Below are 13,783 nucleotides of genomic sequence, written 5' to 3'. Positions count from 1 at the left end.
TGGGTTAATGCCATTGCCAATTTCGCCACCGGCTGTGTCCGACGCGCTTAGCACTTGTATTCCTCCATTTTTATTTTTCTGTTCCGCCGCATTGTTTCCGTTTCCGCTTTGTCTTTGTCTCTGTATGTGTGTGCTGCCGCTTGTTGTTTGTGTTTGTGTTTGTGCCGCTGCTTGTGTTTGTGTTTCGCTGTGCAGCGTTTAATAACGAAGGATCGTACGAACACACTACGCGTATATATGGCATCCAAAAGCTTTTGCCCTAACTCCAGCGGCGCATCATCAAATTTTATGATCGCACTCAAACACTCACGTGCCCGGACAGCAATTAATGAATACCGGACCGCGTTTATGTGTCCGTACTCTGGCGGAACAATCCCGCCGTTTTATAGTTGCCCCATAAAACGGATGGTTGTGAAATTTTACACACTGTGAAAAGAAAATGTCCCAAAGGAGCGAAGCAGAATATAACTGATATTATCAATATTTATATAAAAAATCTTGGCAAATCTATGATACTTTGAAGCTCCGCAAGACTATAGAACTTTTCCAAAGTTTCCTCATTTATTGTTGGTGGATTTGCTTGATATCTTTGGTACCCATTTTTTGTTGAAGTGTTCCCAGCTGGACAGCCAAATATAATAGATTTGTATCGCCTTCAAGTGCAACCGGCTCGAAACGAAAAGGCGAATGGATGGGAATGGAATTTTCATATTAATTCGAGTGCCTGCAACTGTCAGTTTAATTAATTTGGAGGATGTTTACAATTTATGCCCACACCATCGTCATCACCATCGTCAATTAGTCTCAATTAAAGCCTAGTCTGGAGCCACATTTGATTTTCCGCCGCTTTTCCGGAGGGGCTTTTCCGGCCCAGCCATCCAATTCCATTCAATTCAATTCAATCCAATCCCATTTCCTCGCGTTTGACCTTTCTTTCAACTTGACGCCATTAATGGTAATGTCGGTCTTTGGGGCACATTTTCCAGCTTATTAACTCGGCCATTCGCTCGGCATTTTTGCCTCCGATTTTTTGTACTTCTTTGCTTTCCAGGACCCACCCTCCTGTTGCTTGTTTACCCAGGCTTCCTTTCTAAATCCAACTTTATTTGAGATTTTTCGCGCACAAATTTTGAGCCTGCTATCAAATTTTATTTCCACATTCGCGTGCTCTTTAATGTTAATTTGCGTCGGGGTCGGGGAATTCGCTGCCATGAAACTATGTCCAACAGGCGTCAAGTTGCCAACGATGTTTGCCAACATTCCCCATCCCTGCCCCACTTCAATACCATTTTCCACCCCCTATTTCCCTAAGCACCCCCCCCCCCTTCCCCGCCCTGCCAGCATTTTTTGCGGTCTTTCATTTCGTTACTATACATAAATTGAACATTTTGCCGCAGTGGCGCACACATTTTGCCTGTTGCTTGGCAGAAAGCGAACCGAACAGAAGCAGAAACATGGCCTGAAAATGGGTGGAAAAGTGGGTGGGAAAATGGGTCTGGTCCCGAACAGATGGCAAAACCACTCGACGCAGACAAGGACGATGTAATAAAGTTAGAGCCTGTCAGGCGGTGTGCCACAAAAGAAATGCGGTTAGACGGAACGGAAAGAAGCGGCGATTCCACTCCCATTTTCCCACATTTTCCGCCTTAAAAGCCATGAACATGTCATTGTCAAGGACTCGCTAACTCAAAAACACAACTCAAAAATACGAGGCGCACACACACACGCACACGAACATCCTGGCGGCGGGCAATCAATAAAGAAGTAGCCCGGCTCATAAATAAGTGAATGCCTGACTGAATCCGCAACCCGAGCTCGGCCAGAGATTCCGCAGATCCCCAGGATGCTAAAAATGCTAGAACGTCAACCACGCTAAGGATACCAAGGATACTTTGAATGATGTGGGGATGGTCGGGCAGGTGTGAGCTGAAATCCGCTAACGAAGCAATTAGCATCTGCTCCAGATGAACAGTGCTGTGAGCTATCTATAAAAAAATGTGTTATGATCATCAAGCATTTAATTCAAGTTGGGAAATATAGTTTAACTTATTTAAAGCTTAGTTTGGATTTTTTTATGCTCTCCACAATGACATTTAGTTACTTCAAGTCATATTCAAATCATTGAAGGTGTCGCAGATATGAGTTATATGTAATTTTTACAAAAAGTCAACTTTTGAATGAGCTTACATTTTTATAAAAATTTGTAGATTAAGTGCCACTTGATATATTTAAATATAATGGAGCTAAGTCTAAGAAAGGTTTTTTGAGCTTCCGTTTTTAAAACACAGTTTTATCTTTTGGCTGCAACTATTTTTTTCTCAGTGTGGCCACTGGACATGTGCTGTCCGTTACAGTGTCGGCCATGGCAATAGGTCTCCCCGGCCGTGGCCATCATTAGACTGACTTTGCAGAAGCATATCGCTGCGTTGTCAGGGATTAAATTGTGGGCCCGAGCCACTTCCGTTTTCCGCTTTCAATTGTTGCCATGTCCATGGGGGTTACGATTCGGTTTCCGGCAAATACATATACGAATGTCATCCGGAGTGGAAGTGAAAGTGAAAGTGAACCACGACGTGGGCAACTGGGCAAACGAATTAGGCACTTGGATCTTCCTCTTAGTCGAGTGGGAATGTAAACAAAATCCGCACTTAATGCGGCTTAAATGCGCCGCATAATTTTACATACACCCAGCGGCCAGCCGCCTAATTAGTATATGTATATATATATAAAGGTATAAATGTATATAGACCGACAGTCGATGAAGTTTGCCAGAGTGGGCAGCCCATGAACTAGGCCATTACTTTGGCAACCACCCGTAACCGTAACCATCATCCGGCTGGGGTAATTAATTATGTATAAAAATATTCCCTTCGTTTTCGCTGTTTTTTCATTTCATTTTGCATTTCGAGCGGCACACAGCAATTAAAAACGCCGCAAATCTTCAGCTTTGTATTTGGTATTTGTTTTTACTTAAACAATTTTTGGATTTTCTTTTTTTTTTTTGTGGATTTTAATGTGGGGTGGCGGCAAGAGGCCGGGCTTTGTTTTGTAGATTTCTAATTACGACAGCCCCTTGGCCGGGGATTTTGTGGGCTTTCGGGAGAAGTTCTTTTGAAACGCGGCTTAATTATGTCTTCCCATGGCAGCCGGAAAAAATGCTAAATAAATCCAATGGGCCAGGCGGGGTTGGAAAATTTTGAACAAATTGAAATTTGATAGAAATATTTATGTGTATATATATGTATGTATATGTATGTATGTATGGGGAATTGGGAGTTGGGTGTTGGGAGTTGAACTGCGTTGCGTGCGCAGCGCAGATTTGGATTGGGGCTATATTTCTGGGTTCTGCCTTTCAAAGCGGCAGTAGCAAAAAGCATCCACTTTTCCCTGGCTGTTTGTACAGCGTGTGGCCTAAGCTCGGGCGTAAACAAAATTTCAAATTACACACGAAAACGTTAAAATGTTGCCCTGTCAGGTGAGTGCCGGGCGCACAGTGAGTGCCAAAAGTCTGGCCACGGGGCGTACACAAAAAGAAAAAAAAAAAACAAAAAAGGTGGAAAATGTGAAAGGTGGAGTGGCGTGGAGCAAACAATTCAATTAGCCAACCGGCTCTGTGTGAGTTGCATTTTAATGCCCGGGCTAATTTGTTTTCATTTTCAGGAGCCCACAAAACGGTTACGCGTTTGACAATATGCTTCAACTGCGGATTTTCTATATCATATTTGGAATATATTCCAACAGGTTTGGGTGAATAGTAAGCTACTTTTTGAACGAAAGAAATTGTGGGTTCTTTTGTTTATTACTAGTAAATATTTGAGTGCAATTTCTTTGGGCTTCATGTTATTTAGCAGTAAACGAAACTAAACATTGGTTAACAAAATCTTAATGATAGGTTGCTTGTATATTGATATTGCATTTATATCTTTTCGTTTTACAGAAAAACCAGAATTTCTCCTACGATATTTGTGTAGTGATTGCAAGCAATTGCCAATTTCTGTTTGATTTGGAATTCCTTTTTAGCCTTTGCAAAATGTAACAACTGAAGGAGCGCTCGCAAGCAAATATTTAAATAATATATTGTCTCTATAACCTATTTAACCTGACTTATTGTGAGCTCTGAATAATCATCTCTCAAACTTGAGCAAACGAAGCGAAAGTGATTCGCAAAGTTCTAAGCGAACGAAGTTGAGGAATCCCAAAAAGTTTGGGCCACAAATGCTAGCCTAAATTAAGAAAGACAGAGAGCGAGAGAGAGAGGAAGCGAGCGAGGAAATAATGAGGAAGCGAGATGGAGAAACTTCCGGCAAACTTAATAAACTGTCTAAAATTTGAGATGCCTGTATGCTTGCACCAGAATTTACTTTGGCTTCCATTGTTCAGGTAAACAAAGACTTCCATGAAAACTTTCATTTGGACTTTGTTTGCTGCGTCGCTTTTGCGATTTTTTTACATTTATTTGGTTCATCTGCATTTGGAAATGTTGTATGGTTTAAGTTGAGCAGCAGATTTAGGCGACTCGCATCCAATTCGTCATAAAAACAAAATTGAAAACAACGTGGAAGCCCAATGAAACGCTCAACTACTTGGATTAGACCCTCGTCTCATATTTTGTGGACTTTGGATTTTTCCGTCATCTCCTTTTTTGCGGTTTCTCCTGTCCAAACACACTTTCGAGCTGGCTGCGAAAAACTTTTGCCGTAAAACTGTTCAAATATAAGTTGTTTTCGGAAGGGCCTGGTGGTCCTTTTCCCACCCCCCTTTACCCCATGTGTGTGTGTGTTTAACTGTGGAAAATGCGGGGTGGGGGTTGGTAAAAAAAAAAGGAAAACGGAAAAGAGACAGCGACAGGGACAGCTCTGCCTGCGGTTGCTTTGGGCGCTTTTCCACCAAGAAAGCGGAGCGGGGAAATGCGGGAGGGAAAACACGGGAAGTGCAAAGTGAAAGTTGGGCCAAAGTTTTTCAATTTGTTTATGCATCCAGCACACAGATGAGTGAATTATTGCATTAGAATGATGAGTCCAGGTCCGATCCATCAAAACAAAACCGTTTTAGTTGGTCAAACAGCAGTTGAAATATTCATGCTGAAGTTTTTCTTCTAAGCCGGGATTTAAATTGGGCTTGGCATTGTGCTTTCAGTTTGACTTATATGGAAAGTCTGTGGAACTTCAGGGATTTCCTGGCATATCCTGTTTGTATTTAATCTGTTGCATTTTATTTTTTTCCCCACCTTTAATCCTGAGTATTTGCTTAATTTCCTCATCATTACTTTGTACTTTATATTACGCTAATTCGACCCTTTTCCCTCTACGTTTGCCCATCAATTTTGATGAATGTTTTTCCACCTTTGCGTGGCGAAAAATAAAAAGGAGATATTAAATAATATTGATGTTGCTGTTGATGGCAAATGAATAATTAATTTATTACGCGCGGCGGCTTTACTGACAAACAAAACAGGAAGAGCGAATTGCAAATATAATGACACATAGTCGACTGTTCGCTGAATATGTGCGAATATAATATACAAACTGGCAATATTCGGCGTGGGCTTTCAAAATTATGAAATGACAGGCGGGACGATGATATTTCATTTACTTTGTGCCGCTCGCTGCGGAAATGAGAAATGTGAAAGGGAAACAGCGGGCGGTGGTGGGTGGCTGGAAAATCTGTGGAATGGGTTCTGGCAATTCGGATTCGGGGATGCTGTATTTGTTGGCGCTCTTGTTTCGTCATCGTCATCGGCCACTGACAATGATGGAGGAAGATTGATGCCTTTTCCTCGCCCCAAAATGAGCACACCGATATCCAATATACACATGCACACATATGCCTAAGGCTAAAGCTCGAATAATACATAGAAAAAATAATATCAAACTCGCAAATGGCCAAAGTTTTTCTCCTTATTTGCACAATTATTTTTGGTCAAAAAGTTGAAAATCGCCATTGCCGTAAGCTTTAAAAACAACCAATTTGTTGTCTTGGTTATAATTATGATTAATTTGCTCACCCCTTTCTCCCTGTGTATGCATTAAATTTGCCAAAGTTTCGCCAATTTCCCAGTGTCATTTGAGTTGAGCAAATTGTTGCATACTACGCAATTCAGCAACATCTTCTATTTTTTCTAGCTCCACCACATGATGGATGGATCGGATCAGAGGGAATTGGAAACAGTTGGGCACTATTCAAGTTGGAAATAATTAACCATGAATTGCGACAACTCTTCTTTCGTCACACACATGAAATGGAATAAAGTATCTAGCAAAGAGTTCAGATAGCTACTCAATCAAATCACTTTTAATTAAAGCACCTTTGCTTATTTCTTGACATCAATTTGAAGCAACATAGAAACAATAGGAACATAGTTTGGGGCTCACATTTATAAATATATATGTTTATATTTAACTATTTTAATCACACATTAGTTATTTAATGCTTAAATAGACTCACTATTTCTATGGCATATTACAGTTTTTAAATTGCCACAGCTGACGTTTGTATCGTTTAGTACGTTTCAGAGCAATCTTTTTTACTGCCCTCGGACGCACCGAACATGTTTTTTAATTATTTAACCTGTTTTCCCCACTGACAGACGCTTAACAACTCAATTGGAGGAACTGTAAATGTGGGTCCAACTCTCTGAGCAAATTTGCGCCGATGTGCGCTAGTATTGCCTCACACACACACACACACACACACACACTGAGGCACATCCAAACACACACACAGCCGCAGATGTACATCTACAGCCGTGACAAGAAAATGCAATTATGGAGCGAAATAAAACAATCAGTGGCAATCGCTTTGGGAAGCCTCTGGCCACTGCTCCACTGGTCCATCCGTCCACTTGTCCACTTGTCCAGTGGTCCGGTGCGAATTTGAGTGGAATCGAGTGGTGGAGCCCGGAGTCCAGAGACATTCGTTCGGAGTTCAAACAGAATGTCCGGTCCGAATGTCCTGCGGCCACGTTTTGGCTGCTCGCAAAATATTAATCACTTCAATGGCAATGGGAATCAATAATTAAAAGGCAGCGCACGAGGACAAGCTAAAGCAAAAGGCAACAGCTGCTGCCATATCACACATACGCACTGTGGACCATGGGAAAATGGAAACTTTCAGCTGGCATTCACCTTTGTCAGCCATTTGCAGGTGCACGAACACGAAAAGTTATTAATGGTTTTTGGCGGCTTACGCAATTTGTGCTGTTATTAAAGTTGCACTGCCTTTGTTGGGGTGGAGGGGGGTGGGGGATGAGCCGTGCGGCAAGGACACTCGACACTCGCAACATAATGTGGACGTGAATGCGAATGTGCAGCATCTGTGCATCGCTGTTTGTGTGGGTGCGCTTGTGTCTGCCAAGCAGGCTTAACTTTTCCAATGGCAAACAGACCGCACGGCCAAGGACTTGCCACACACATACAGATGCAGATACAGCTACAGATGCACAGACAGAGAGCAAAAAAAAAGGGAAAGAGAGAGGGAGAGGGAGAGCGCGGAGAAAGCGGTCACCACAGACATGTCCTTAATGAGAATTCCTCGTTCCAATCAGGCGTGGATTCGAAAACAATGCAATTCTCGGCAAAGAAACAGTGCGATGGAAATGTTCAGTAAATAATTAAGTACACGGCCTGCACTGAAAATTGCACTGGCATTTGTGGCAACTTCTATGGAAATTGATAGCATTGAAAAATATTTGTAAGCCCCTAAACTGCACAAGAAAATCACTTAATATCACCACAATCTCTGCCAGCTTTGAGTGAATGAAACCACTGGCATTTCCTATTTTTATTCACAAAGCAACTGCAGGATTAATACGCTTTTTGCAAAAATATCCAATAACATGATAAGCAAAGTAATGAGTTATTTGGGAAGAAAAAAAGTGCCGAACTCATATGGCAAAATTCATTTTGCTCCCTGTTTGCACTGACGATTCAACTGAATTCAATGAAGTTTTGATTTCTGGCTGGGATTGCTTGCCATGCGAACAGACTGGCAGCCGGGAAACGGAAAACATGCGGGGAATGTGGCATTTTTGCGTTTTGCCGGGCCAAACCAACTGCACATATCTTTGGCATTCCAATGCCGGATCGAACACAGATGGATATGTATACACATAGTCAGTATTCAGTTGGATTTGGCGTGGCCTGGTCTGGCCGGGTCTGGTCTGGTCTGGCCTTGCCTGGTTGTTAACGCATTATTCACTCCAAACGCTATAATTCGCCTATTGTCGGATGTGCCAGGGATTTGCATACATACATATATGGCATGTACTGTACATCGCATTTACGTTTAAGTCGATGGTGGCAAGTGTGTGCTTGCTCCCATTGAGGATGGCTTATGGCATTTTCAGGCAAAACTCCATACACTATACGCCAGCATTGTTAACAGTTTTGTATGCCAATCACATCAAAACTGACTAATTAAGTGAGCTAAGTGCATTACAGGGGCTTACAGTTTGGCAAGCTATTGAGTAATTATAAGCCGAAATTAAGTCTGAAGATATTTCCCAGGGCACCAAGTCTTTTAAAGACACATTTAGTATTTTCACAAAATGTCCTCAAAGTCCATGGAACACACACACACACAGAGACAGGCCAAAAATATGTAAACTCATGTCATAATTGAATTTTCATTTCGGGCTTCGTTCGCCCCCAGAGAAAAGCAAAGCCAGGCAGGCGCCCAAACTGAATAATTAAAATAAAACTCAAATAAAAAACTAATTTTGTCACCCGAAATGAGGTCGAACAATGTGTGCAAAGTCGCTGCGATTGAGATTGAGATTGAGTCCGCTGGCTTACGACTTAAGCTGCCCGAATTTACTTTATTGAAAACTCATTAAAAAGTTGTAAAAATAAAATCGCTTCCCCGCGCGGAAAGGCAGCCACTCAAAAGCTCATCAGTTTGGCTTTCAACTCCTTGGATTCGATTTGGAAATCAAAATGAGGGGAGAGCTCTCTCCTTCGAGCCAAATTAGGAAGGTTTCAATAAATTAGGCAACCCTAGTATGCTGTAAAGTGAAATCGAATGACTTCAACCACATTTGTTGGAAACAATTGTGTAATCTTATAACCCCTTCATATTCTGTCCTATTTTTAAATTTTTTTTAACAGAGACAGGGGGAGCAGAGACTCAAAAAGTGTAAATCAAAATGGCACCCAATCGCAAGGATGGAAAGAAGAATATAACGGAAAAGCAGGAAGCGAAAATGTTGGCCGAAGCAGGTGGAAAATCGGCCAGTGACAGCGATGCTAGCGATACCGAATGGCAATTGGTTCAATTTGTGGACGATCCGAATGTCCTGCGAGTTGCGATCATAGCTTGTCCTGTAGGTTAACCACTAGATGACATAAAGATCATCACTCATTTTTATCCATACTAATTAGGAGGTGACCTTGGGCTTTTTGTTGTGTGGCGTTGGCTATCAGAAGGATAGGTTTCGCAACTATATGATGGTGGAGAGCGGTGTGTTTTGAAGTGGACTTGAATTGGAATGACTGATACAATGTTCATTCCACAGAGACGCCACAGGAGGATGTGGAGCAGTTCTTTCTCACGGTTTACAGGAGATCCAATATTGGCATTGTCATCATCGATTACGATACGGTGAAGAGGCTTCGTACCATGATGCAACGATGTCAGCAGCTGCTGCCCGTCCTGGTCACGGTGCCCAACAAATCCTCACTGATCACGTATTTGGACAAAAAGGAGCGAAATCGGCGACTTCGCCAGCGGGATGCCTATTAGGATTTCGATTTGGAGGTGTTCTTTTTTTTTACCTCCCCCTGTTGCTGTGACAAATTCGAAGCGAAAATATCGTAGAAAACAGGTCAGATAATTTTCGTTTTATAAATTTGGAATATCTTAACTATCAAACGAATCGACTTGGTACATTTAGACAGTGAGTTTGAATAATGGATGGATCAATAAAGCCCATTCCAATTCCTCTACATGTGTTTATTTGATTAATGAACAAATAATTAGGTTCGAAAGTCCTTGAATCTGGAATGTTTTTCTGTTTGAAGTTTTACCAGTAGTTTACAAACTCGCGTTGCATGCACTTACGGCTTATACAGCAAATTAGTTTCAATTTAGTTTTAACCAAATAGGCTTTGTCGAAATGAATCGGCAATTCAACAATCGGAATTTCATGCACACATCAATGTGGCGTTCGGATTACAGCTTTGTTGCCATTTTAGTTCCGTTTTCAGTTTCAGTCGCTCTAGCAAATTAATTACAATTACCTTTGGATCCATTCGATTGCACTCGGCGAATGTTTTTGACACGGCCGCAAAGCATTTTCAATGCGTATGGCTTTCCGGCATTCGGTTTGCGTACTCCATTTTCCATTTTCCCGGCTTTTGGCCCAAAAACTTTCTGTGTGTGCATTGGATGGAATGGTGTTGTGGAAGGCCTGTCAATGGCAGTGTGGGTAAAAGTTTGCCATAAATTCGTAGCAAATTGAAACAGACTAGTTGCCCACTTCAAAGGGGATTTGATCTGAGCATCCCGACTCCCGATACCGGATGCCAAATGGCTCAATGTCGGACTAGTTTTACCTGTCCCGTGCAGACAGCAAAAGTGACTCCGGGGTTCGTAGGGTCGGGACATCTCATCTCACATCTCAGCACATCAACCTAAACGAAGTCAATCGCAATGGGCGATTAGCTTTCGGGGCCATTTAATTGAATCGTTGGGCAGTCAAGCAGCCGGAAACTCCGAGTCCGGAATCCCCGAGTCCGTAATTTATGCGCATATATTCTTGCCACTGCCTTTTCCGCTGCCGCCTGTGGCGAAATAAATATGAGGCAAATCGAAATCACGTATTGGCAAGGCTCGTCGAAAACTGTCGGCAATTAATTTGGTTAGTCGCGCTAAAGTGAATTAGCGGAAAATCTCTGAATCCTGGATCTCTGGTGCAGGACAACTGCCAGACCCACGTCCCGGAATCGATCCGAAATCGCACCCTTAATCCGTAAATCTTGCTGTCTGTCTGTCGAGCCTTTGATTTTATCGGCGTGAGAAAATCAAAGCGCTCTTTGAGGCCTCTTCAAAAAAAAGAAAAAACAAAATACATAAAATGAAAATGAGGTGCCAGACGGGGGAATTTCTGCGAAAAGAAACACCTAGAAACAAACTAGGTACAAACAGAATCTTTTGACATTTAAATTGCCGAAAAATAATGGCTAGAGAGTGATATGAAATATAAAAAAGAATATCCTGCACATATATATTATATTTTAAAGTGTTGTTTTGAATATATATACACTTTTTTGTCGCTCTTTCATTTTTAAGCCTATTCTTCCGGTGTATGATACTCGAGGGCAGGTGCTCAAGATGAGTACAGTGAGATGGCAGGGGATGCGTAAATTTAATTACACTTATGCTCTTGGGCGAAGTTTGCTTGGCAGCCAACTCATGTCCTGATTTGGCAAAGTTTCCACCTCAAAGCGGCCTCCGGGCGACAGGCGCCACCGGAGTTGGGACTTTATTAAAAAGGAATTCCGATGATTGGGTTGCCAACTGGCAGACGAGCAGAGCCTTCGTCAAATAGCAGTGATTTGCTCAGATTCAAAAGGTACGACAGGCGAAAGGAAAAATAATGATAATAATGTTGCTGGAAAAAATATATAATACATATATATATATGCATATATTATCGATTCGCAACCAGCTGCATTCTTTGAAAGGGCCACATTGTTATTTGCATTTCCATTCGTAATTGGCAGACCTTTTGCAGCACTATCCCTGTTCCGCCTTTTGCCTCGTATTTATATTTATTAATTTTGTAGTTTTTTTTACTTATTTTTTTTTTTATATTTTGCCCGTGCCTGTGTAGAAAGGTTTTCCCGTAGGCCATACTCAGATAAAACTGCACAAAGCTTCAACTTCAATTTCATCCAACAAAGGACTCGGGCTGGCAAACAAAGCTGCGTCAAAAAATGACGGGGGAAGAAAGGAAAAGGGGGGAAGTCCCAGAGCAAACAATTACAGCCTTGAAATGTATATTTCAGCCACCTTTTTCCCTCTGCCACGGCCATATTCCATATTTACTTGATACAAGGGAATGCAAAAATGGTATGTACAAAAATAAAGCAAAAAACGAACTGCACAGTAATAATTTGATTTTTGAACGTTCCGTCGGTAGTTCACCATTGTATTTTGTGGATCGAAACTACGTTGAATTTAATATGCTCGAGCGTACGAAAGTAGAATTGCGTATACGCCGTGGTATCAGCGGGAAAATAAAAACGCAAATCCAGGCAGTCAAAAAAGGGGGAAATGGGCGTGTGCGTGTGTGTGCTCTGGTGGTTCTGCCAATTTTTCGGGGTTGCTCATCACCTTTTTAGCTTAGGGCTTCAGCTCACGAGTTTTCCCTGGAAATTGAAATTCTCAATTCACCCACACCAACCCATGTACACACACTCACGCACGCACTCACCCACTCACACTTGCAGTGCCATTGATACGAATGCGGCTTAAGTGGCTGGTATTGTTTTTACATTAAAATATCATTAATTTTCATGCCTGCCCGTGTTTGCTGTGGCTCCATTTTCCCTCTCGGGTTTTTCATCCGAAACCCCCTTGTTATTTGGCACCCCGCATCATAAGTGCCTGTATAAAGCCATTAACACGAGGCGTGAAATGAGCGCATATGTATGCATGATGGGGCAGGACGAAGGCATGACGATCAAGATATAGTAACGACAGCCAACCCAAGGATATCTCAGGATATAGGATGACAAAAACGAAGCTATAGCTAACAAGCATGCATCACAAGAGTGCCACTACTAACTGCAATTGAATCAACTTCAAATATTGGATTGCATACTTTAAGTAGTCTTCATAATTGGCTCTGTGATTCTGATAATAAATCATCGAATAACTTATCCAACTGACTTAAAATAGCAATTTAACTTGTCGTGGGTGTGTACTAACGGTTACTATGGCACTCTGTCCCATTTTCAGTTGTGCCCTTGAGTGACAAATATACTTTGCTCCCTAATTCCCCCCAAAAAAAAAAAAAAAATAAAGAAGATTCCAGTCAGCTTCTAATGGAGCTGACCGGATAACGTGTGCTGGTCCAGTGGCCGTTTCCAGCCAGTCCGCAAAAAAGGAGAAAATGACAGTGAAATTGAGAGCCTTTAAATGCCACACAGATAAGCTGATACACACATACAAACGCACCCAGACACGCACACATACGCATTCTAGCTGAATAAGCGTGGCAACAGCCCATGGCCCAATAAAAAATCAAAAGGAATAAGTTGTTAATATTTTTTCGATTTGTTTTTCGCTCTGGCTGTGTGTTATTTGGTGTGCGTGTGCTGCCTAAGCTGCCAATAATGACAAATACACATACAGACGCTGGCAGAATGAACAGGACGAACAGGACGTCACCAACACACTCACCCACACACGCACACACACTCAAACACACTGGCAGCTGGCACAATTGGCTCTAAAGCTGTGCGACGTCTGAGTGCCTGGATACAGTGTCATGCGTGGGAGGTCCTTTGCCCCTCCTGCACTCCTCGCTCTTAGTCCTTTTTTATCGCCTGCTCCTCGCCTGGCTTATACGCTCGGTTGCCTGCCGCACCAACACACACACATATGCCGCTTACCTGTCAATGTTGGCATTAAAATTTGCCTTTCGTATGACAACCCACAGGCGGAACATCCGAGGGCAATGGGTGGATGCAGAGAGGAAAAATGAAATCGTATCTAACATAATCATTCATTTATCTGCATATTAATCTTATATTGTTTTCTGTTGCCTAAACATCTAAAA

At 42.1% G+C, this 13,783-nt stretch overlaps 2 protein-coding genes across 6 annotated transcripts in view; one reads left to right on the top strand and one right to left on the bottom strand.

Moving 5' to 3' along the window:
- Positions 1 to 13,783, bottom strand: part of LOC6725817 — a 90,263-nt gene that overhangs the window by 64,477 nt on the left and 12,003 nt on the right. The gene's annotated exons all lie outside the window — the stretch shown is intronic.
- Positions 9,041 to 9,941, top strand: LOC6725815 (V-type proton ATPase subunit F). Its single transcript, XM_016172645.3, has 3 exons — positions 9,041 to 9,319; positions 9,378 to 9,456; positions 9,512 to 9,941. Exons 1-3 carry the CDS (start codon positions 9,143 to 9,145, stop codon positions 9,736 to 9,738), a joined length of 483 nt encoding a protein of 160 aa, XP_016039142.1. The 5' UTR covers positions 9,041 to 9,142; the 3' UTR covers positions 9,739 to 9,941.

The sequence above is a fragment of the Drosophila simulans genome, chromosome X (genome assembly GCF_016746395.2).
Source record: "Drosophila simulans strain w501 chromosome X, Prin_Dsim_3.1, whole genome shotgun sequence".
NCBI lineage: Eukaryota > Metazoa > Arthropoda > Insecta > Diptera > Drosophilidae > Drosophila > Drosophila simulans.
Note: the sequence above shows the minus strand (reverse complement) of the source record. Positions and strands in the feature narration are given on the sequence as shown.